Here is a 24,890-nt window from a genome sequence, read left to right as displayed (position 1 = left end):
AGAATTAGTTTTTGATCATGGATTATATTTATTACAGTGTGTTACAAATACAGAGTAGCCGGGATTATTTTTATGCTGCATTTAAATTCATTATTAGGGATGTCCCGATAAAACTTTTTACCGATATTGCAGCCTTGCGTATCAGCCGATACCGATATTGATTCGATATCAGCATGAATCATACATTCTTTCTCTCTCTCTCTCTCTCTCTCTCTCTCTCTCTCTCTCTCTCTCTCTCTCTCTCTCTCTCTCTCTCTCTCTCTCTCTTTTCTTTAATAAAAAAACATTTTGTAGTGTGGAATGTTAGAAAAGGCTTGACCAAGTGATGTTACTCAAACAGAGAACAACACTCAGCAACACTGTAGGTTTGAGAAAAACTGACCCATTTATTATTAACCACTTTTAATGCTCAACAATCTACAGTATTCTATAATTGAATAAAATAAATAAAATAGGAATTGAAAAAAATTTTTTTTCCAGGCTATATCCGACCGATATCCGCTATCGACCGATATCTGCTATTGATATCTGATAGGGACACCACTAATTATTATATATATATGTATATATATATTTTTTGTGTTTTGGTTTTAAAAAGAGAAAATTTAACTCTATTTGACTAATTACTAGATATTTCAGGAGACCCTATTTTAATTTCAGGCGACCCCACATGGGGTCGCGACGCCATGGTTTAAAAAGGATGCCTTAAAGGGAAGTCTGCACAATGGTAGGCAGGTTAAAACATTAAAGATGATTTGTAAAGGACTGTATTCGTATGACGGGACATAGAGAGAGGGTTCCTGGCTGCCAGTGCTTAGATAAGCGTGTTTTGAGGCGGAGAGGGGGGGGGGGGGGGGGGGGAGGATGGAGAGGGCGTGAGACCCGGATGCTGATGCGAGTGAGACGAAGGAAAAGGAGAGAGAAAATATCGATTTACGGCAAGAAAAGCGAAGGCAGCCTAAAACCGGGGGGGCCTCTACTTTCCGTGCTCCGTGATAACGAGGACCGAGAAGAAGCAGGAATAACGGAAGACATTTGTGTTGTTTATCTGAGGCTGTGAGAAGAGGAGGAGGAGGAGGAAAACAACCCCGGGAGGAGAAGATGCTGTGATCGGCCACTTGCAGGGATGTAGAGAGGAGGAGAGAGACAGGGAGGGGGGATGAAGAAGCAGGACTACGGTGTGCATATTAAAAGAAAAACATGGTCGTTTTACCTCGAAATACTGCGAGTATGCGGCGACCGTCCTGTAATCGTGTCCGTTTAGCGATGCTGAGAAACTTCCAGTTTTTCTGACAGGCGGCCGTCGGTCGAGGCGTTGAAGCTAAAGCTAGCCTCGCTGCTGTGTGGGAGAACGGCGGCGAGGCTAAAATAATAGCATGTTGTTGCACCTGTAAAAACAGGCCCGGCACATAGAAATACACTGGTTCAACACACATATTGGCGTTTTTAATCAGCACTTGGCTGTAATTTCACGAGCAAATGTAGTTCTATATGCTGTATAACGGGTACATTCTACATACCGTTTTATAAATACAGATACAGTGGTTGGCTGGTAACTTCCAGTCACCTCCTTTTTCCCCCTGCGTTTATCTACCTATAGTAAGCTCTTTAGCTGAAATATTCCTTCCATGTATCCAGGACTAGAGTTTGACCCTTGAATTTTTCTCTATACCTGCTCATCTACTAACTTTAGAGACACACATGTACAAGAAGGCCAGCTTTTAAGCTTAAAGGACGTGTTTTTTAGAGCTGTAATCGCAATAATCACCTGTAAAGTTGTGGTAGAGACAGTGTATGAGAGCAGTATGAGTAAGGAACTGTCATTAAGTCAGTCAGCTCAGTATGTTGGGCCCTACCGCCTGGAAAAGACTCTGGGAAAGGGGCAAACTGGTGAGTATGTACTATAATACAACACTTTAATTTACAGAAAATCATTTTAGTCAGTGTTTCCCAAGAACTTTACTAACTCTGGTGGACATATATTCCCCTAATACATTCATGTTGCATATTGCCTACTAGGGCTCGGCAATATATCGTGATTCAAGATATATCGCGTTTTCTATGTTGGCGATATAGAAAATAACAAAATCGCCTATATCGAGATATATCTAAATATACAGTATATTGAATTTGTTTTTATTTATACAATGACAGTACAAATCACATTATTTTTTTGATAGTCCATTTTTACAATTTTAACATATTTCTGAGATATATATTTTGGCCGTGGCTATTGATACGGAAACGTATGAATAGACATCCAGTCTATACATACGCAGCACCCCTCATTGGCCAGTTTAGGTCATGTGATAGGTGCACCACATGACTTAAAGTTAGGTCAGTTTTACTTTAGCCCTTATTTATTTTTAGCTACCTCACTAACCCTTTTATTTTAGCCCTATTTCTAACCCTAACTCTAACCCAGGAAATACCCTAAAATGTTTATTTTTTTCATATATGTGTTTTTAAAGATGGAGTTTGCCGTGTTAAATATGTTAAAATAAAAAATACACATGACAAAAGAAGAATTCTTGAGTCAGGCGCCTTAGACCACTTGACCGTATATCGCCATTTTGAGAAAAAATATCGAGATATGAGTTTTGGTGCATATCGCTCAGCCCTATTGCCTACTCAAAACAGTGCATCGAGACATGGGAAATAGCCTATAGGATGCATTAAAATGCATTATTGTGTACAGATGTAATAGAACAGAGTCCAAACACAGTATCTTGATCCCAAAGGGAAGTTTCTAAAGAATAATATGAAAAATATTTACAGATTTTCACGTGCATCAGAAACTAAGGATGTCCAGATTCGATCTTGGTGATAAATATTGGTCGGATATCTGCAAAAACACGAGTATTGAATTGTTCCGACCTAAATCTAAAATTACTGAAGTAATATGTGTTTATTTTAATGGATTCATTGAGCATTATTAATTTTTTCAGGGTATTCACATTTATTTTTGTTTTCTTTTTATTTAATTGCCGAATAATCTTATGTTTGAGGTTGTTTAATATATGTATGTATATGTTTCTGTTTGAGTAATATCACTTTTCAACATTCCACACGACAAAATAAGTGGGATAACTAAAATGGAGAAATTTACTCCAAAAATAAACAGGATGATGACAATAGCAACAAAAAAATACTGTTTTTTTATTGGATTATTGAGATTTTTTTTGCAGGGTATTCCAAATTATTTATGTATTTTTTTTATTTATTAAATTGTAGATTATTCTTATGTTTAACATTAAAATGTATGCAACCAATTGGTTAATAATAAATGGGTCGGGTTTTTCTCATACCTACTGTTGCTGATTATTATTCTCTGTTTGAGTAAATAATACTTGATCAAACCTTTTTTATTACATTCCTCACCATATAACTAAAATTAACAAATTTACTCCAAAAACAAACAGGATGACTACAGTAACAACGGAGCAATATTGTTCTTTTTTTAAAAAAAAATGGATTAATTGAGCATTTTTTTGTGTGTATTCCAATGTATTTGTATTATCTATTTCATTTCATTCAATATATTCAATTCAGTTTAATGTTTAAATGTACAGTATGTAACCCATTGGTTAATAATAAATGGGTGTTTTTCTCATACCTACTGTTGCTGACTATTGTTCTCTGTTTGAGTAACATCACCTGATCAAACCTTTTATATTACATTATCCACTACAAAATAAGTAATAAAAGTATGTATGATTCAAGCTGATTTGGCCAGAAGTTGTATCAGGACACACGTATCAGAAATAAACTAAGCTGTAAAGTGTTATTCTTTGGTAATTAACAAAAAAACTCAAGGCACGTGACAGGATACGTCTTCGATAGATTGCCCAAGAAACCGTAGAACCAAGCTAACAAAACCACAACCACAATCTTTTAACTGTGACTATGAAGCACCACGAACACTCCAGCAGCCTCATTAACAATTACCTTCGACTTTACACTCGTTTTTTTTATAAATCCTGTGGGAAACACTGCATGTACTTTTATTTTTTATTACTATCTGTCCTCCATGATTTTGTGTCTACATTCTTCTGCTTTTCCTCTGCCAGGGCTGGTCAAACTGGGGATCCATTGCATTACGGGTCAGAAAGTAGCCATCAAAATAGTCAACAGAGAGAAGCTGTCTGAGTCAGTCCTGATGAAGGTACAGTATGATGTTGAGTTTGCTCACACTGACGATAATGATGCTAAATTTGTCCCAACGTTGACACCTACAGATGTACATAAACTGCTCTATATTCTCCACGTTTCCCATCTGTGTTAATTATCCCTGCTTCCAATAAGAAACTGACGAGCTTGTGTGCTTTGCTTTAGTCGTTTCATACTGTTTCCGTGTCTATACCCTTTCTTTCTTTCTTCTTCTTCTTCTTTTCCTTCTTGTAAACCAGGTTGAGAGGGAGATTGCCATTTTGAAACTGATCGAGCATCCGCATGTCTTGAAGCTGCATGATGTTTACGAAAATAACAAATACCTGTGAGTCAGCTTTGCTTCCAACAAGGGGTTGATTCTGCATGCTCTTTTGTCTTTGGATTACGAATGCAAAACATGACAAGATAGCACCTTTTTCTTTATTTCCTTTTCCTGTTCAATTTGGGAGTTGGATAGAGATGCACAGAAATTAAAATAAACAGAAATATATCGTTGTGCAAATTATTAGTACCGTTGCATTTATGTCTCTTAATGTGTACTAACCTCACTGAAATTAAAACATTGCATTTGTATAAATTAATATGAATAATTCAAAGAATAAATCAATTTAAAATATGAAAATTATTATTTAACACTGACATTCCAACAATGAACAATATAATATAAAAAATAAAAGAAACTCGACCCCACTCATACATTAAATAATATTGTACAAGCCTATAACTGACTGAGCTGCTGGAAAAGAGTCATATTAAATATATTATCTCATTAAAACACAAAGTGCATTAAAGTTCTTGATGTAAATCAGCTTCTCTGCTTTGTTTATTATCCAAGGATGTTCTTGGAGACGCACATAGAGCGCATATGCGGCGTGGAGCATTTCTTGCGCGCGCTGGTTTGATCCCATCCAAGTAATGATCTTTATAATGCGGACCAAGTACAGTCGTGAATTGCAAAGGATCTCTGTGAAACGTGCGCTGACAGACTCTGAAACTGAATTAATGCTGCTGATGTGCACCCACGCATCAGTCTACCAGTAAATCTGGGCGATATATCAAGATTCAAGATATATCAAGTTTACTATTTTGGCATTATAGAAAATTACAATATTGATTATATTGAAGTATTTTTAGTTTATAGCTTATTTTGTCGTAAAATTCTAGTTTTAGGTGTCGCTACTTTCCCTACTTCTCTGTAACAGTGTGAAAAACACAGTTAGATGGATTTCTGAGCGCGCGCTAACCCAGACCTTCCCCTAAACAAGCCCCACTACAGAACTCACTCACAAGTCAAAACTGTCACATATTGTGCAATTGTTTGTTAAAGCTGAGGAGAAAAAGTGACTCTGCCAATCTACCAGAAGCCACGCCTCTACTTTTGTGCACGCGCACCACCGAACATAACGACAACGTTTAACACCAACACACCTGTAGTATTGTTTTTCACTGATAAAACACTTATGGTAGTTTGATTAAAACATGTTTATTAACTGTCCATGAGAAATGTCACCAAATCATGGTCCGTTCGGAATCCTTTTAAAAGCCGCAAGTCCCTCCCCCCCTTTGGAAAGCAGCTCCGAGATAAATTCTGTTTTGGTCACGAAGACGTTTATCCGCAAGCTTTGTACCTGGACTTTTCTTTTGCTTTTTAGTAGAAGCATTGGAGTTTCAAAGCGCTCCTCCATGACGCTATGCTGCTCAGAGTGATACCTGTTAGCTGTTGTGACGTGCGGCATTGTTTCCTTGCAGTTTACACACGCGTTCACGTTGATTGACATTTTCCACTACAGGAAGTCGACGCCTATTGGCTGAGCGATCACTGCGCGATTTTCTATGTGTATAGGGGTGTATAGGACGAAGGAGGGACTTATATACATTGACGTACTGTATATGAATGACCACCGGCAGTAGACCATAGTAAAAGACTAGTTAGGTATTTTTTCTTGAACATAGATTACTCAGAAACTCCGGATATCAGCTTTAATAAATGTGGCATTTTGCATCAGCAAATTCAACCCAAAACTGTCTTTCTGGTAAGATTTTGAGTTAGATATTTCAAGATTTATATGGTATTTCACTGTTTATAGAAAAAATATTGAGGTATGATTTTTGGTTCATATCGCCCAGCCCTACTCAGAAGACACTTAAGTGCTCAGATGTATTAAAATACAGCCGCTCCGTGAGTCCGTAGACAAGCTGGCCAGTTCCAGACAAGTTATGTTTGCTTTCGTCATCACAACATCCTGTTTGGGTGAGAAAAGTGTTTCGGCCAAAAATGCAATTTTGGGCCATTTTCTGTGGCCGAAATGTTAATGCATCACTAGTTTTTGATCTATTTTGTTCATTAAAGAGGAAGTACAATATCGCGATCACAGTCCTAAGTACAGCATCACAATTTTTTTGTTCTTCTTGTACCTGATACTGGCAGGTATCTGGTTTTGGAGCATGTGTCAGGAGGCGAGCTCTTTGACTACCTGGTGAAAAAGGGACGACTAACTCCAAAAGAGGCCAGAAAGTTCTTCAGGCAGATAATTTCTGCGCTGGATTTCTGCCACAGTCATTCCATCTGGTTAGTTTGGTTTCGCACCAACAAAACACTTGTGATGTTAAAGTCTCTATCGTTGAAAGGATGCTTAATCTAGTTTAATCCTAGAAAGAAAAAAAAGGAAATATTTGTGTGAATCAGTATTTTAGATGCCACTCTACCCTACATTCAGGATATATAATCTAGATTACAAAATAATGTGCTGGGCTTGATTGTGTGCGTGTTGTGTTTGTGCAGTCACAGAGACCTCAAACCAGAGAACTTGCTCTTAGATGAAAAGAACAACATTCGTATTGCAGACTTTGGCATGGCCTCCCTGCAAGTAGGAGACAGCCTGTTAGAAACCAGCTGTGGGTGAGTAGAAGGTTTTATAGGGATACATTTTATGGTTATATAACACAAATATCACATCTATACAGTGAGAAAAAAGGGTGTATTACTGCAATTTTTCTATTTTTTTCACCTGTTCTTTTATGTTTATTTCTTTTAACACATTCTCTTTATTTCAGGTCCCCACATTATGCTTGCCCTGAAGTTATACGGGTGAGTGCTTTCATAAAGCACGCTGTCTTTTTCATATGTTCTCAATCAGGCATGTGCATTAGCACCTGCCCTTTAATGCTTTTAAGTGCAGTTTTGTTAAGGAAATGTTTTCATGCTTTTCATCAGGATCTCATTGTTGATTATGAGTACACGCGGCTTCTAAGATATATTAGGGTTAACATTAAACAACCTGGGAAAAAATAGGATTTTTTGTGTTGTTGCTAGTAAGATTAGCAAAACAGCAACAACCCAAATAAAAAATGATATTCTATCTCATTGTTTCATTTACCGGCTTGGACCACTTCTGTCTGTACTGCTGTTCTGGACTTATATAAACTGTTCACTGTCAAATATTGAATATTTCAATAGTGCATGAGATAAACACCACCCATAAAAACCCACAATAATTGATATTAAAGAAGCCTTTAAAAAGTTAATTCCCCTTTGAGCCTTGTTTTTTCTTTAACTATTTGTTTATGAATCGAAACCTTTAGGACATTTGTTCTCAAACTTTTTAGGCTCAAGTTCCCCCTTTGTTCAGAATTCTGTGAAAAACCAATACAGCTCATAATAATAGAATGAATGAGTGATAACACACATTTTAAAGAAATATGAAACAGTATTTAGTGCCTCCTGAATAAATCTTTTGTGTCATTTAATTTTGTTGTTGTTTGTCTGTTATTTTTTTTATTATTCAGTATATTTTTCTCTTATTTTGTGTGTTTTTGTGGTAGTTTTGCGTGTGTTGTTGGTATTTTTTAGATTATTCTATTATTGTGTGTGTATTTTTGGTGTTGTTTAGTTGTTTCTTATGTCGCTTTAAATGTTTTAAAGCGACATGTGTATTTTGTAGTGATCTTGTGTGTTTTTCTCAAATTTATTGTGTGTCCTTGTTGTCGTTTTGTGAGTTGCTGGTAATATTTATTATGATTATCATTTTTAACTAAAAATAAATGTTATAAAAACCCCATATTTTTAATGTTTTCATTTGTTAATTTTCTTCTCTCTGTGTATCTCAAGCTCCCCCTGTAGTGCCATCGCGTACCCCTGGGGGTACACGTACCCCCATTTGAGAAACACTGCTTTAGGACATTCAGTATTTAGTGGATTTACCATTCCTAGTAATAAATAGATTGATATTAGATTAATGTAACTTCAACTCAGTGCCTAATTACATTTTTTTTTGGATAGATATCGTTCAAAAAGTTTGGAATAATGTATATATCAATAAATGGGTATGTGATGTCAGACGGTCTGTGGTGTTTCTAATCATGGCATTTGTTTTATTTTTTTGCAGGGGGAGAAATATGACGGGAGGAGAGCAGATGTGTGGAGCTGTGGAGTCATCCTCTTTGCCCTGCTGGTGGTAAGTCTTTGATTCTTTTTTTTTCCCACAGAAAAGCAGTTTTACTCCTGTCATGATTATGTCCTCACACATTTTCACTTCACGTTTAGTTGCTTGATTGTTGATCTTTCACAATTAAGTTTTTTGGCTGAGGTATTCCTGTGCTACCACATGCTGACAGTGAAAAGAACATAAAAACACCCTCCTTCTTCCTGTCTTCCACAGGGCGCCCTGCCGTTCGACCACGATAATTTGCGGCAGCTTCTAGAGAAAGTGAAGAGCGGGGTGTTCCACATGCCCCACTTCATCCCCCCGGACTGCCAGTCCCTGCTCAAAGGCATGATTGAGGTCAACCCGGAGAAAAGGCTGACGGTATAAAACTCTCTCTTCTGGTTTCTAATGTGCATCGCAGGAAATAGTAATAATTCAGTCAGGTGCTCATATTTACCGGTAGATTTTCCTTATTACTTCTGTTACTTTAAAAAAAAAAATCTTCTTTTTATTTAGAATTTTTATTTATTTTTGTTTATTTTTATTTATTTTTATTTATTTATTTATTTATTTTAGATTATTTATTTTATTTATTCCTATTTTGAGCTCCATTGTACTTTTTTTTCACCTCCGAATAACATTTAAATTTTCTAGTTTTCTATTTTTTATTTATTTTATTATTTTATTGTATTTATTTTATTTCATTAATGTATTTTTAATTAACATTTTTTCTATAATGGGCTCTATCATACTTTTTCCCTTCCCAATAATATTTTACTTTTCTTTTTTTATTATATTGTTTTATTTTATTTATTAATAATTATTTAATTAACACTTCTCCTATAATGAGCTCTATTATACCTTTCCCCCTCCAAACAACATTTTATTTATTTTATTTATTTTATTTATTTTATTTATTTTATTTATTTTATTTATTTTATTTAATCACATTTTTTTTCTATAATGAGCTCCATTATACTTTTTCCCCCTCCCAATACCATTTTAGTTTTGTAGTTTTCTAGTTTTATTTATATTTTTTATTTTATCTATTAATTATAATTGTATTATATTTATTCCTATAATGAGCTCTATTATACTTTTCTCCCTCCCAATTGAATTCAAAGGGATTTTAAATACAAACTTCTTGAATAAACAGAAAGTTTTATATATACAGTATAGTGCAGAGAACTGATGGGATGTGATGATGTAAAACAGCGTTCTGGTGTGACGTGTTTACACAGTGCAGCTCTGTGGCCATCTGGCTGTACACAGACGGCACAAACTAATGTTCCCATCTGCCCTGTCACTCCTTACAGCTCGAAGCCATCCAGAAACACGGCTGGTATCAGTGAGTACATGCTTTATTTAGATATATACGTGGCTGCTGAGACGACGACGTGATGCTAATCATCATCATCATCATCATCGCTGTGCGTTTCTCTGTCTGCCCTGACGTGTGCTCTGATTGGCTCACAGGGGCGGTCGTAACGAGCCGTGTCCCGAGCAGCCTCCGCCAAGGAGAGTGTGTGTGGGGAGGATCTCGTCTTTGACTGAGCTGGATCCAGATGTGTTGGACAGCATGCACTCACTGGGGTGTTTCCGGGATCGAGTCAAACTCACGCGGGATTTACAATGTGAAGAGTGAGTAGATTTTTAACCCTGAGTATCACTGACTCCGACCCTTGAGCAGTCCTCCACATGACAACGTGGAAACAATAAAACTGAACATCGGGCAAAAGAAGATTTAGAACTAATCTTCAGTTTTTGTTATAGAGTGATGCATTGCATGGCAATTTAAAAACTTAGGTATTTATTCCTGACTAAGGTGATGTGAATTATTAATCATAATTTTAACAATAAAAAACCTGGTGCATCTTATAAAACGCATGTAAATACATATATACAGTATGTGGCTGCTGTAATTAGTGAACTTCCCATTGTTGGATTAATTAAATCTAATCTAATCTAAAGATTAGAATTCAAACTTTGCTGTAAATTAGAGCATGTATTTGTTTAATGTATTTTTAATATAATTTTATTTGTTCAGATCTTTTTAATTAAATATTGTGTTGAAATTGTAATAATTTTTTTATAGGATAATTTGAGTACAGAATTTACAAATGTAACCGAACGTCAGGTTTGATATATTTTGTTTTTCATTTTATTCAAGCATTATAATTTACAATATAGTCTTAATTTAACTACTAAATACAATGTAATTTAAAATTTTTTAGCGTTCGACTTAGAGAGATATCTAAAAGCTACAATATCTCATATTTAACTTTTAATATCAGCCCTTTCGCTAATTAAAAAAACAAACTACATTTAATTATTAGTTTAGTTTATTAGCATAAAGCAAAGTTTATATATTTTATGTCGCGTCACATTTCTAACACTAGATGGCGGTAATATTATTCAGTAAAAATCACTAATAAGTTCATAAGAAGGCACGTTAAGTTATTATACTTGGGTTGTCGTGACTTCAGGGTTAAAAGTGTTTAGTTTAGTTTAGAAAAGTGATGTGTTTTGCTTTAACTTTTTAGTGCAGGCCTTTGGGTCAGTGAATGTTTTGGTCATTGAAATTTTCGTTCAGAAAAGGAAATCGAAAAACAAAAAACGAGTGGTTATTTGATTTCCGTTTTCCAAATTCAAGGATATTTCTTCATCAGGGTCAAGGAGTGATAAACAAACATTTAAAAATCGATTGATTTTTAATTTTTGTTTCTAAAACCAAAAAACAGAAAAATATTTTGCCACCAGAAGAGTCCTCGTGTGCTCTTATTTTGAAAAGAACAACTTCCGGTCTCACCATAATAAAAAACGGGTGCTTTCTTTTTGTTTTTGTCCTCTGGTATTTCTGTATGCTAAAAAAAACAGAATCAAACCTTGTTTTGGATTGTGTCTTTGTACTGAATTCTTGTTTTCAGAGAAAACCAGGAGAAGATGATCTATTACCTGCTGCTGGACCGTAAAGAGCGCTACCCCAGTTATGAGGATGAGGATTTGCCCCCACGTAATGACATAGGTCAGTTTTAAACGGGGACAAACAATGCAATTACTATTCTTTCTGCTAGCAAAATTAGATTTTATTTTAGACTTCTGATCTTTGAAATCTGATTTAAAACAGGTTTCCGTATATAATTCCAGCAAGTTAATTTTTTTCTGTTTTAATTTATTCAGACAACTTTTTTTCAGGAGATCAAAGTGAACTTCTTGAAAAAATGTTGAAACCTTAAAATATTATATCAATGTATTCTTTAGAACAGTGATTCTCAACTGGTAGGTCGGGACCCAAAAGTTGGTCGCGGACCTGTACTGGGTGGGTCGCGGACCACTGGTCAAAAATAAAAAAATACTTTATGTCTCTCATGTTGGACTTGTCTTTTATTTTGAAAGACACTTTTATTTTGACAGGTATGCTGTGAAATGCATGTTGCACAGGAAAATATATAGATTTATGTTTGAAAAAAGATTATATATATATATATATATGAGTGTTTTCAACAGCTATTTTTGAAAAACTAAATTTGGATGGTTGAATTTAAAAAAAAAAAAAAAAAAGTGTGGGTGGCAATTTGTTGACCGTGGCAAAATGTGGGTCCCAGGGTGACCCCTGCTTTAGAAAACAAGTAAGTGAATGCTAATTTAGACTTTATTTGATTTTGTTTTATTTGAATTTGATGAATGGAATCATTTCATTTAATTTTTTTTAATGAAAAATACTGTTTTGTCATTATTTTATTAATATTAATATTATTATTATTATTATTATTATTGGGACTGAGTATTATTTTATTTAGAGAAAAAAGGCAACTTTGTTGAAGGGAATTTGTTTTTATTTTTTTGGGAAAATTAAAATTACTCTTTTATCATTATTTTATTAATATTATCGGTATTGTTATTATTATTATTAGACTGAGTCTCATTTTATTCTGAAAAATGAAACATTCCATCTCTCTCATAATATAATAAATCATTAGTCACGATAAGTGAATCATTTACAATAAAGTAGTGATTTATGAATGGAATGGAATAATTTGGCAGTTTCATTTACAGCGGATCCCCCTCGAAAGCGCGTCGACTCCCCGATGTTGACGCGCCACGGCCGCTGCCGTCCCGAGAGAAAAAGTCTGGAGGTGCTGAGCGTGACTGAACAGGGGTCCCCCACCCCTCCTCGTAGGGCCCTGGACACGGCTGCACACAGTCAGAGGTACACACCATGACTCTACATCTATGCAGTGAATGCAAATCAAAGAAAACCTAGAAGTCACACTGTTGCTTGTTGCTTCTACTTTTTTATCTTGTTCAGATCTCGTTCAGTCAGCGGAGCATCTACTGGTCTGTCCTCCAGCCCGCTCAGCAGCCCCAGGGTAAGGGGTCTTTCACTGGACTCTGCTAGTCTAACTAAGACTAAGGCTGACATTACGCTGTCATTAGCATGAATAAGGTGCCATGAAGGCTGTCATTAAGTGTCGTTTGTTACCCTAACCAAGGTTGGGGTCAATTATAATTGTAATCGCGTATATGATAATTATTTACAGTTATTAGGAAATAAATTAGATGATAGATATTTGTATTTAGTGTATTTTATTTTTACATCAGATTTAGGACCCGTTATCATAAGAGATGCTAACAGAAAGCTAACACAAGAGGAAGGTGAACTTTTCTTTCAGGCTCAGTAATTGTGATAAATTGTAATTGACTTTTTGAGGATAAAAAAAATTATTGTAGTTTAATTGTAATTGGAAAAAATGCTGGTCACTGTAAGCATAATCAAATTGTAATTGAACATGGGTAATGTAAAAAATGTAATTGACCCCAACACTGCCTAACACCACTGATATTCTTTTTTTCTGATTTTTATATTTATATATATATATTTTTTTTTTTTAATCACTGTTTTTGCTATTGTTGTTTTAACTTGTAAAGTGTCTTTGAGTGTCTTGAAAAGCGCTTTTAAATAAAATGTATTATTATTATTATTATTATTATTATAGATCACTCCACCTAACCTAAAAAATGCCAACATAGCTCCAAAGGTGTCATAATTTAGCGAACGACACCGAATGACAGCCTTCATGACACATTATGCATGTTGATGTCAGCCTTATGTATAAAACTTTAAGTAGTGTTACCCAGATATCACGTTTCTTCTTGTCTATAATTGCAAAATCATAATAACTGTCTTTAAGTACTTATATATGCATTATTTCAGCATTATTGTACTGTGTGAATTTTTTAACTTTTTTAAACTCCTTAAATATTCATTATTATTATGTTTAAAAGCAGTGTTTCAAATGGACTTTTCCCTCTCAGCAGGTTTTCATTGTTGTCTTCATGTTGCTTCTGTCTCGCTTCATGCATGACCATATTCTTAGTCCAGGGGTTCTCAACTGGTCTCACCCTGGGACCTACATTTTGCCACCGTCATTAAATCGCAGAATTCAACCATCCAAATGTAGTTTTTCAAAAAGAGCTGTTGAAAACACACACATATAATCTTTTTTAAAACATAAATTTATATATTTTCCTGTGCAACATGCACTTCACAGCTGTCAAAAGAAATGTTTCTTTCAAAATAAAGGACAAGTCCAACATGAGAGACATTAGGTATTTATTTATTTTTGACCCACACTTGTATACCGACCCACCAGTTGAGAATCACTGATTTAATCATTGTTTCAGATGATTCTCGAGACAGTTTGCCATAATGTGTCGAATATGTGATAAAATAGCATTTAATTTGTAAAAAAAAAACACAAAACAAGTTGCCTGAGTAGACTACAATGTCTGTCACCGTTACTGCACTCCAACCACATGTTGAAAACTTGTGTCTCCACTCATAGGTTTGCATTTAGCACTTTCACTGCTCACTGTTTGCTCTTTTCTGCCATTAAGCATGATATTCATTTCCATCCTTTCTCCATTTTCCATCCCTTCTCTTTCTTGTGTTCCATCTCCCACCCCCACAAATCCCACTCCCCCCCTCCCAGTCCTATCAGAGCCCCATCTTCACTTTCAGCCAATCAGATGTCACCTGTGCCACCGTCTCCCCCCTCACAAAGGAGACCAAACAGGGAAGCGCCACCACTCCACGCTCGACACGGGCACACGACAAGCCCAAAACAGCCCCCAACCCAAAGACTCAGACTCTGCCCATCAAGGGACCCACCGACCGACCCCATCTGCAACCAATCAAATCCCTACCTTTGCATAACCCATGTTCCCGCTCGCCTTCCCCCTCCCCACTTTTGTCACCCATCCCTCGTTTCTTCTTCCCTTCGTCGTCTGTTCTTAAGTCGGTGACTAAGAGCTTCTACCCAAACTCTTCCCACTCTGTGCCGCAGGTCACCCCTCAGGGTTCTCCGCTGCCCACCCCCCTGGGCACCCCTGTCCATCACCCTCACCACCCTTCCTCTACCCCGCCCTCCTCTTCCTCGTCCTCGTCCTCCTCGCGGGCGGAGGGAGGGGGAGGGGTGGGCTCTCTGTCGCTGACTCCGCCCTCCAGCCCCGGAGGGGGGAGTGGCATGGCTGCCAGCAGCTCTGCCCACTGGAGGACTCGCCTCAATTCTTTTAAGAACAATTTACTGGGCTCGCCTCGTTTCCATCGCCGTAAATTGCAGGGTGAGTCGTGTGTGGACAAGATTTCTGCATGGAATTATCCAGAATCAGAATCAGTTCTATTGCCAAGTAGAGTTTTTAGACAATACAAGGAGTTTTACTTTGTGTATGGTGCAAAAAAAAAACCAAAAAAAACAGCATATAAATATTAATAGTAATAACTAAAAAAGCACTCGGAGAGCGCAGACCTCCGCCAAGCAGCTTAAGCTCAGCCATAACACTCCGGTCACGATAACATGGTAAACTCAGGATTACCAGGACTACCCGTCAACATTGAGCTGTTGACTCTGACAGAACCCATGACATCATCAAAAGTTCCACAGTGTGGATGGGAAAATAAATTATAAGGTAATAATAATAATGGGATAGTTCTTAAAAATACATAATAAATAATGGGATTGGTTGTAGTTTTACCTGGTTTTTGTTTTAACATTGTTGTGCAGCGTTTAAAGTAAAACCAAAAAAAGCCCCCAAAAAAACACCATTACTTAAGTGCAATAGTCAAGTTCTGCATTAAATCACAGGTTACAGGATCATCTGGTAGATGCATACTTAGATTGAGAATAAGAACAAAAAAAGAAAAATAACCTATAAATATATATACAGACAAACAGGCTATCAGACAAAAATTAAACAAATAAAAATACTCAAAACACAAGTTATAGATTTTACAGAATCATTGTAAATTTAAGGTCCTTCACTGTTCTATGAGATGTTTACATAAATTATCACTCAGTCCTGTTTTTCCAATTAAATCAAAGTTTTACAAACAAAGAAAAATGGTCCCCAAACTTTCTCAAACAAGTTTGAGAGTATTTTGCACATATGTTTTTTTTTCCATGGGCAAAAGGCATTAACAACTGCCTAATCCAAAATATAATACTTGGCCTATTTATTTTCTTCCAAAAAAAAATGTGATTTATTTTTTTTTTTGCATGCAGAAGGCACAGATTTATGTTTGCTCACTCCGAGTGTATTTATGACCTGTGTGGTAGAACCCTAAAATAAAAAATAACAGGGTTCATTAACCCCTTAACGTCCACTGTCCTGAATACGGGTCAAATTGCATGTTCTCACTCATTTAAGCTCTTAAGGAATTACATGCTTCTCCAATACAGCAGCATATCACAAATGTGATATACCGTTTGAAAGCTTAGAATCTTCAGTTTTTAACCATATAAGCCATTTTAATACACAACCATCACAGCAAACACACTCAATTATTTCATCAAACTTGGGGAAAAAAAATGGCGACATAAACAAGCCAGCACTGCTCACCTTTAAAGCAACGCCACGTCTGACTGAATCCATATATTCCATCAAAAGTGGTGATTATTCTGCATTGTGCTTTAGTTCCTAATGTGTAGGAACTGTAGATTTATTTTTTTTAATTTATTAGCATAACCTGGTGTTATGTCTACCAAATATTGCCTGTATGTTTTAGCTCTTGATCTTAATGGTGATTTGTCTCTCTCAGTTCCAACATCAGAAGACATGTCCAGTCTAACACCAGAATCCAGCCCTGAGTAAGTTTTTATTTGACACTGTTTTAGTTGATTGTATTTCGTATTGTGCACACTTCCTTTCACTCTGACTGTCTTCCAGGCTGGCTAAGAAGTCGTGGTTTGGGAATTTTATTGGCCTGGAGAAAGAGGAGCAGATCTTTGTGGTGATCAGAGACAAACCTCTGAGTTCTGTTAAGGCCGATATAGTCCATGCGTTTCTGTCTGTGAGTACTTCTCATTTACTTCTCATTCGCTCTGTGTTCCATGCCTGTCACTTTTTAAAGCTTGGCTCTCACTGGCAAACCAGCACAGCACTTACATTCATACTGTATGCACTTCATTTCTTACATGTTTTCAGTTTTTATTTGTGTCTTTGTGTAATCTTTGTTCAATCTTTGCTCACTCGTGGCACACTTTTGCTTGCACCAATGGCTCACTCTTTCTCTCCTCCTCTCCTCACCCTCACCCCTTTGTCTCCCCCCACACTCACGTTGGTCCCCCGTACCTCTCCCGCCTCGTAAGTCTGTCGGTCTCTCTGCTTCTTCTCTCTCTCCCCACCACGCAGATGCCGTCGCTCAGTCACAGCGTCCTTTCCCAGACCAGCTTCCGGGCCGAGTACAAGTCCTCCGGCGGCCCCTCCGTCTTCCAGAAGCCCGTCAAGTTTCAAGTGGACATTGCCTTTTCCGAGGGCGAGAGGGAACGGGACAGGGAGAGGACGGACAGGGAGGGGAGGAGGGAGACAGGAATCTACAGCGTGACGTTCACTCTCATATCAGGTAAGTGCCGTTAATATAAAACCCCAAACTGGAAATGAAAAAAAAGCCAAATGTTTTACTTTTTTTCTTTAAAGGTCCCATATCATGCTATTTTTCACCCATCTCCATTTGTTCTAAGAACCTCAAAAACATAGTATTTGAGGTTTATTTTCCCAATCTTGCCTGTTTTCCAGAGTTTTAGCCTCTGAAAAGTCACTTTCTGAGCAACTCTACACAAACAGGCTGATTTGCGGCCTACTTGTGCATATTCATGAGTGGGCGTGTCTATAGAGGGGACACTGACTTCCTCCTCCCTGCACGGTGATGGAGGGCCAGAGGACGGCCCGCCCTCCTCCCGAGCTCATGCTACTTCATAAACACGAGACAGAGCGTGGGGGCGGGGCGTTCGCCGGTACATACATAGACTGTAGAAAATACATACATAGCACTGCGCGAAGGACGCTGAAATGCTCACCTTCGTGGGCGTGTCTGTTTACATGTCAATCACGGCAGAGAGCTTCCTGGAGGCACGGCTTCTCCAGCTCAGTGCCGCGGCAAATTCGTCATCAAAGTAGGAACGTGTCTTCAAATTGGAGCGAGGTGTTTGTGCTCACCCTGCAGTAAGAAAGGAGCAAATCACCCTCTAACTAACGATTGAGGGAATCAATGAAAAAAACACTTTGGGCATGTGTATGAAGCCCAAATAGCACTTTTATGATGTTTAAAGCACAGAAAAGTCGATTTAGCGTAACATGGCCCTTTAATGAATTAGCTGCTAATGGCCTTTCTCGACATTAATCTAACTACTATCTCCATCATGATAGTTACTTTAGCGAAGCACAAAAACCAAAAACGGAGAAGAGTTTGTTTCTAGTTAAGTCTCTTAATGTTTTTGTGACATGGCATCGATGGTGCTATTAGGGTGACATTTTCATTAGAAGCACATTTGGGATGTTGGAAATCGTGGAATTTAGAGATTGCAGCAGCAGTGCTGAGTTCTTCCTAATTTCTGTTTAACATGGGTTTGAATAACAAAGGTATTTCCACTCTGTTACCATTTTGTAGTAACAGAGTGGAAAGGACGACATGAAAGTTGCTCACAGCCGTCACACACTGAGGTACAACTCAATGGTTGCTGTTGTAATACCTAATGTCGTTCATTGCCTTTTTAAAAATTGAACAAAAAGTTCTTCTCGGGTTTCCATGGATACGGTTGATGATAACAGAGTTGAAAGAAAAAGGAAAACTAGAAAGCTCGAGTTTTTCTGCCTTATTAAGCAATACACACTTGGTATTTTAGTGGGTAACATGTTTTCTGAATATGCTCCTAATGAAAATCTTGCACATAAAGGATTTTATTGGGAACATATTCACTATTAGTGTACTGAGGAAAAAATGCAACATAGAGTCAGAAATTGACCGAAAATTATAACATATAAGCAAAACTATCTGTTTAAGCTTGGTGATCATTTTAAAGTAAACATTCAAGCTTGTTGGTAGAAGATGATGTGGACAGCCATTTTTAATGTTAAACTGTTGAAAAAAAATCTTACCAAATCTTTTAATTTATTACATAACATTTTCCTTAATTGAAAATAAATGGGTCACAAATCTAGGAAGGACCCTGTTGGTACTGATATTTATCACTTAGTGCTTGGATATGGTTGTTTTCTTACAAATTTTGTATTTTATGCATACGTACAAGTTCAAACCAGGGCACAATATCGTTGAAATGACTTGTTTTCCAGCATAAAATCTGTGGTCCTCCTGAAATCCAACTGTTCCCGTATTTGGCCCCTGAACTAAAATGAGTTTGACACCCCTGCTTCAGATCAGATCCATACAAACCATGTGTTGGCTTTGGTACTCCTTTAGGTCCGAGTCGCAGGTTCAGACGAGTGGTGGAAACCATTCAGGCACAGCTTCTCAGCTCCCATGATCAGCCACTGGTGCAAGCCCTATGTGGTAAGACTGCTGAAACTCATTGGAAATAAGTAGGGATGCACCGAAAAGAAAATTCTTGGCCGAAAATTGAAACACCGAAATAAATTGTTTTACTAATTATTAGTACCATTGCATTTATGGCTCTGAATGTGCACTAACCTCACTGAAATTAAAACATTGCAATTTTAAAAGTTAATGTTAATGCTTCAAGTAATAAAACAATTTAAAATAAATATGAAAATATTTATTTAGCACTGACATTCATACATTAAATAATGTTGTACAGGCCTATAACTGCCTATAACTGGGCTGCTGGAAGAGAGTCACATTAAATATGTTCTCTCATAGAAACACAAATTGCATTGAGGTTCTTGATGAAAATCAACTTCTTTGCTTTATTTATTATCCAAGACAGAGCGTGTGCATCTCTTTCGGCCAATATTTTTGGTGCATCACTAGAATTAAGGTTTTCATCACATCACTGTCTGTGTAAAGAATACCTGGAGTAATGACTGTCTGAATAAATCGATAACTTAATTAATATTTTGATCAGTCTAATTGATTTTGCTCTATTAACAGCATTCTAGTTGTTTACTTGTCGGTTTCAGTAGGACTTTTTTTTTTTTTTTTGGCTCCTTTCCTGTAAAGTCACTTTCCTGTCCTCTTCTCCTGATCCCTTCCCTGATGAGAAGAACAGCCGGCCCCACGGGACCCCCACCCGCCAAAACTCCAGGCGCTCTGAGGGTGGGGGCGACAGATGCGACTGGGGCGACCGTGCAGACGGCGGAGGCATCGGAGGCAGCGGCGGCGTCCTGCAGCGCAGAGGCTCGGCCAAAGAGAGAACCCGATTGCTGTCCTCCAACGGGACCCAATCTCAACCCTAGGACGGAGCCTGGGACCACACACAGGCAGCAGGATGCCAGAACCACACTGGAAAGAAGACAGTTTACCTTCATCTCAAAGTATCCCTGCAAGCCATGAGCTATTCCTAATCTTCCTTGGTTTAGTTGGTTATGAGGTGCTCTTTTTTCTCCCCCCGCCATCACCCCTCTCTCTTTTTTTTCCCCTCTCACTACTCATAGATATCATGTGATTAAGCAGTTCGGTATCCGTCAAAGAAAACCTCTTCACAATCCAAACTAGGATTTTTGAAGTGCTTATGTGCATGCCAGTTAGCAAGTCAGCCTGCTAAGGGATTATAACATGATTGGATACGCTAGCCTACCATATCATTGTAACACAGTATTTGACACCAAATATAAGGAACAGACTCGATGTGATGGTTCTCAAGATTATCTCCTACTTACCAAGAAAAGTCACGTGTCCGTCCTTGCTGAAAGAAAAATATGAAATGCATCCTGAAGGTTTGCTCAGCGAGCGCTGAACACAAAAATAGGTCCCGTTTTTCTCAGGAAAAACTACACCTTTGTAAATCCTGAGGTAAAGAAACCAACCAAGTAAGCTAAGTAAGTGAATGTGACAAAAAAATATATTTTTTATTTAATTTCTAATTTATGTTTACATATTTTCTTTGAGGAGGAGGTCAGTAGCACAGGGATTGCGGGCGAAACAGCAGCTGAAACACGCCACGGTGTTTAAAGGGGAAGCTGACCACTTGCTTTTTGGCGTTCTTTTAAAGTTTGGATTCTTTTGTAATATCTTTTTACTCAGAGACAATATGAAGCAATGTTTCCAGGATGGTTGCATTGTACCTTTTTTTGTTTTTGCTCTGAAAGGATACTGAAATATGAACATTAATATATAGTTAAAAAAACACACACACACTCACACACAATGTGTGAAAAGCTCCATGAAACTCACCACAGCTGTTTGTGGCCAGACTAAAATGAGAAGAGCATTCCTGACCCTGTCTTTCAAACAGAAAACCACGTTTCATCATCTCCTGTTGCCATAGTAACCACCTTACTGACTTGTAACACTCATAAAAGGACATTCATCAGTGGATATTTTTCATGAAGTTGGACATTTCATGCTGTGGAGAACCTAAAAGGGACTTCAAAACGGGAAGCGAGGCAGAGTCTTTGAACCCCCACCCCCATCACACCGGCTCCTCACGTCAGTGTTCAACAACAAGCCAAGTAGTCCATCACCGCGCTCAACGCTCATCACCGAGAGCAGCACCATTCGGCAAGCAGACGTAGCAGCTCGGAACAGTCACATATTACTTCAGTCATTGTTCATCAGCAGTCTTCCATACAGCACAATATGCAACAAAAGTGCAGAATGTTTTTCAGAGTGATGCAGTTGTGTCTGTTGTAACCATTTTAAAGTTAATATTTTAACTATTTATTATTATTTTTTGTTATGTAGTATGGGGCACTGATTGTAAATTTGGCTATGCTAAAATAAACAGCAACATTTAGCAACAAACCACGTTTAAAAGATGTATATGAATTTTTTTAGTTACTTTTGACAATATTTACAGCAATATTTGTGAAATTTGTGATATTTACTTTTCTTGTAATAATATAATCTAAATGTTAAATCTAAATCTAAATGTTATATATTAAATCTAAATGTTAAATATTAATTCTAAATATAAAAACTACATTTAAATGTTAAATCAAGATCTAAATATATATTAAATCTAAATATTACATTTAAATCTAAATGTTAAATCTAAATATTACATTTAAATCTAAATGTTAAATCTAAGTATTATATTTAAATATTACATTCAAATCTAAATGTTTAATGTAAATCTTTCATTTTAAATCTAAACGTTACATTCAAATGTTAAATCTAAATATCACGGGTGAAACTAAATATTTAGCTAATCTGCAAATTCACCAGAAGTACCAAAATGAAAACTAAATTAGAATGGCTTTTCTCTTTAGATTTAATGTTTAACATTTTTTTTGATTAAAAAAAAATTCAGGTACGTTTTTAAAGATGGTTTGTTGCAAAAAGTTGCTGTTATTTTAGCATGCGCAACTTTACAATCTGCGCCCCATGATGTAGTTCATTTTTTTCATGCAAGATATTTAGAATTTTTTATCTACTTTAGTTTTTCTGTGATGTATAAGCAGCTTCAATAGCAGTGCTGGCATGTTGCTCTCATCCAAAGTCTCACTGATGCTTACTTCTGATTGCTGGAACCTGCTGTCACTACTGAATGGGCGTTTTTAAGCTGGCTGACCGTTTCTAACAAAAGCCAAACCCCAACATTTTCACACTGAACGCCTGCCGCTCCACCTCATCTCGCTTTTATGCTGTGTCCGTCTATCTTTCCCCTCCCTCTGCTGTGTGGCCGTTATCAGAAGAGAACCCGTACCCCTGCCCTCACCTCACACACGCCATGATTACTCACTGTCATCAGTCACTTTTCACATCACTACATCATCGACCTCACTTTCATTGACCCAACTATGGCTACGATTGTAAACTATTCTCCATTCTTATGGGTCAGTAGAATAAGGTATTTAAAAAAAAGAAATGTCTGTATCATAATTTAAATATAAAAGTGCACTATTATAACTATTGCCTGTGATTAAAAAGAACAAATATGATTGAATTGATGGTCAAAATAAAGAGAGATCCACCTTATTGTTATGGTTACAGTAATAAACCCTAAATTCCTATGTGTGTCTATTGATTACACTGCACATTACATGAACAAGCATTACATAGCATAAAGTGTTAAGGATGTTGCTTTGAGGAACAACAACAATAACAAACAGCGATATTTAGCTAGTAATCACTAATTATTTAAATAGCATGTTAGGGGAAGCCAGATAAAGAAAAACATGTACATAACAGCAAATAATTCATATTGGGGACATTATGTTGAGTTTATATGAGACAAACTCCCATTTAATGGAATTATGCATTTGAAAAAGGTTAAAGAAGATGGCTCATATTATTCCTAAAAAGGGAAAAGTTGGATAGCAATGCATTTTAAAAAAAAATATTTGACAATATATAAACTAGGGGTGGGAATCCTTAGGGATATAACAATTTATTTATGATTAGGGACAGCGATTTGATTATGAATCGATGCATAAATGAATTGCTGTAATTAAAATTTACTTTTTTTTTTAAACCAGTAAAGTGCCAAAGTAGCAGCATCCTCGCTTATAAAACAAAACAATAAAAGCTGTTCTAAATTATAGATTATATAGCGTTTATTATATATACCTGTAAACTAACTAAGCAGCTTCAGTACTACAGTGCTTTTAAAACAACAGTTAATCTATTAAAATATCCTACAGTATTTCTTGTAACACCATTTAAATAGATGATAATTAGAAATGTGTGAACTGATTATCGATTGCTTTGTCTGAATTATTTCTCCCACCTCTATTATAAACACTACACGATACACTGAGTTCACGATACGATATGATGACGATAATGGGCTCGCAATAATAATACAATGTGATAATTATTTTTAAAAAAAAAAAAAAAACAATAAAAAACTTGCAGTTGTAAAGATAACCATGCTTTTATTTGACTATGGACACAGCAAAAACAACAACAATGAAAAGTAAAATAATAATAATTAATCTAAGTTATAATTATGAGATACTACGTCATAATTATTATATATTATTTTAGAATCTCATAATTATGACAAATATTTTTTCTTACTATTTTAGGAGAAAGTGCTCAAAAGGAGTAGGCAGAAGATCAAGGATATTATAGCTGCCTATACCAGTCCTTCACAAAATAACATTTTAAACTTCACATTTGGTTTTCAATTATGTACAAATATATACATTGCATATACATACATATTTTTATCGTTTAAATATCGCAACAATTTTTAGGGTTAGGTTCAGTTTAGGTCACGTGACTGATACTAAACCTAATCGTAAACCTAACCCCTAACCCTAAAAATTGTTGCAATATTGGGTTATAACCTAAACCTAAGCCTAACCCTCAGACACTACGTACTACGTACTTGTACTTCGGTAACCCTAAACCAAACTGTACCAGTAGCACCGGTGTCACGTACTGAGTTTGTAATCGTACTGAGATTATAACCCTAACCCTAACCTAATCCAATAAACAAATAAAACACGTCCGTTCACTTTGAAAACAAAAATAAATAAAAATGAATTATTATTATTTATTTATTTTTTAGCAATAATTAATTTTCCGGTAGTGTGCTTGCGCGCATATACAATCTCAGTATGATGCGCACTCAATACATGACACCGGGGGGTAACGGTGGCAACCGTATAAATAGACACTTTCTTTTTCAAATGTAAGGAGTAGAAAGTACGAATATTTGTTTTTTTTTTTTTTAAAAAGGAGTAAAAGTAAAAAGTCACCAAAAACATGAATATTCAAGTAAAGTACAGATACCAGAAGAAAAAAAAGTACGGTACTTCGTTACTTGTCACATTTGGATATTGGCCCAAAAAAAAAAACAATATCGTGCACCGCTAGTGTAAACCTGTCGAGTTGTAATCCCAACGGTTGTGAGATGTCCTGCGGTCCATGAA

At 36.6% G+C, this 24,890-nt stretch overlaps 1 protein-coding gene across 6 annotated transcripts; it reads left to right on the top strand.

Moving 5' to 3' along the window:
- The first annotated feature begins 886 nt into the window (after nt 1-886).
- Nucleotides 887-21,809, top strand: brsk1a (BR serine/threonine kinase 1a). 6 transcript variants are annotated; one of them, XM_028475718.1, is made up of 19 exons: nt 887-1,890; nt 4,071-4,165; nt 4,410-4,495; nt 6,599-6,739; nt 6,953-7,069; nt 7,225-7,258; nt 8,556-8,624; nt 8,829-8,975; nt 9,911-9,942; nt 10,071-10,235; nt 11,522-11,619; nt 12,651-12,804; nt 12,904-12,964; nt 14,942-15,218; nt 16,693-16,741; nt 16,821-16,944; nt 17,286-17,496; nt 19,351-19,440; nt 20,068-21,809. In XM_028475718.1, exons 1-19 carry the CDS (start codon nt 1,806-1,808, stop codon nt 20,301-20,303), a joined length of 2,271 nt encoding a protein of 756 aa, XP_028331519.1. In that variant the 5' UTR covers nt 887-1,805; the 3' UTR covers nt 20,304-21,809. The 6 variants fall into 6 exon arrangements, with proteins under 6 accessions (XP_028331519.1, XP_028331515.1, XP_028331514.1 ...); XM_028475714.1 differs by having other exon boundaries at nt 14,588-15,218; nt 20,092-21,809; XM_028475713.1 differs by having other exon boundaries at nt 14,588-15,218.
- Nucleotides 21,810-24,890: the final 3,081 nt, after the last annotated feature.

The sequence above is a fragment of the Gouania willdenowi genome, chromosome 19 (assembly GCF_900634775.1).
Source record: "Gouania willdenowi chromosome 19, fGouWil2.1, whole genome shotgun sequence".
Taxonomy (NCBI): domain Eukaryota; kingdom Metazoa; phylum Chordata; class Actinopteri; order Blenniiformes; family Gobiesocidae; genus Gouania; species Gouania willdenowi.
This window is presented reverse-complemented; position numbering and strand designations above follow the sequence as displayed.

What these genes read in the sequence shown, in the direction of transcription:
- brsk1a (XM_028475713.1), top strand. Translation starts at nt 1,806, where the DNA reads ATGAGTAAGGAACTGTCATTAAGTCAGTCAGCTCAGTATGTTGGGCCC. An exon ending in CCATCGCCGTAAATTGCAGG is followed by an intron (nt 15,219 to 16,692) that starts GTGAGTCGTGTG and finishes TGTCTCTCTCAG; the next exon opens with TTCCAACATCAGAAGACATG. An exon ending in ACACCAGAATCCAGCCCTGA is followed by an intron (nt 16,742 to 16,820) that starts GTAAGTTTTTAT and finishes ACTGTCTTCCAG; the next exon opens with GCTGGCTAAGAAGTCGTGGT.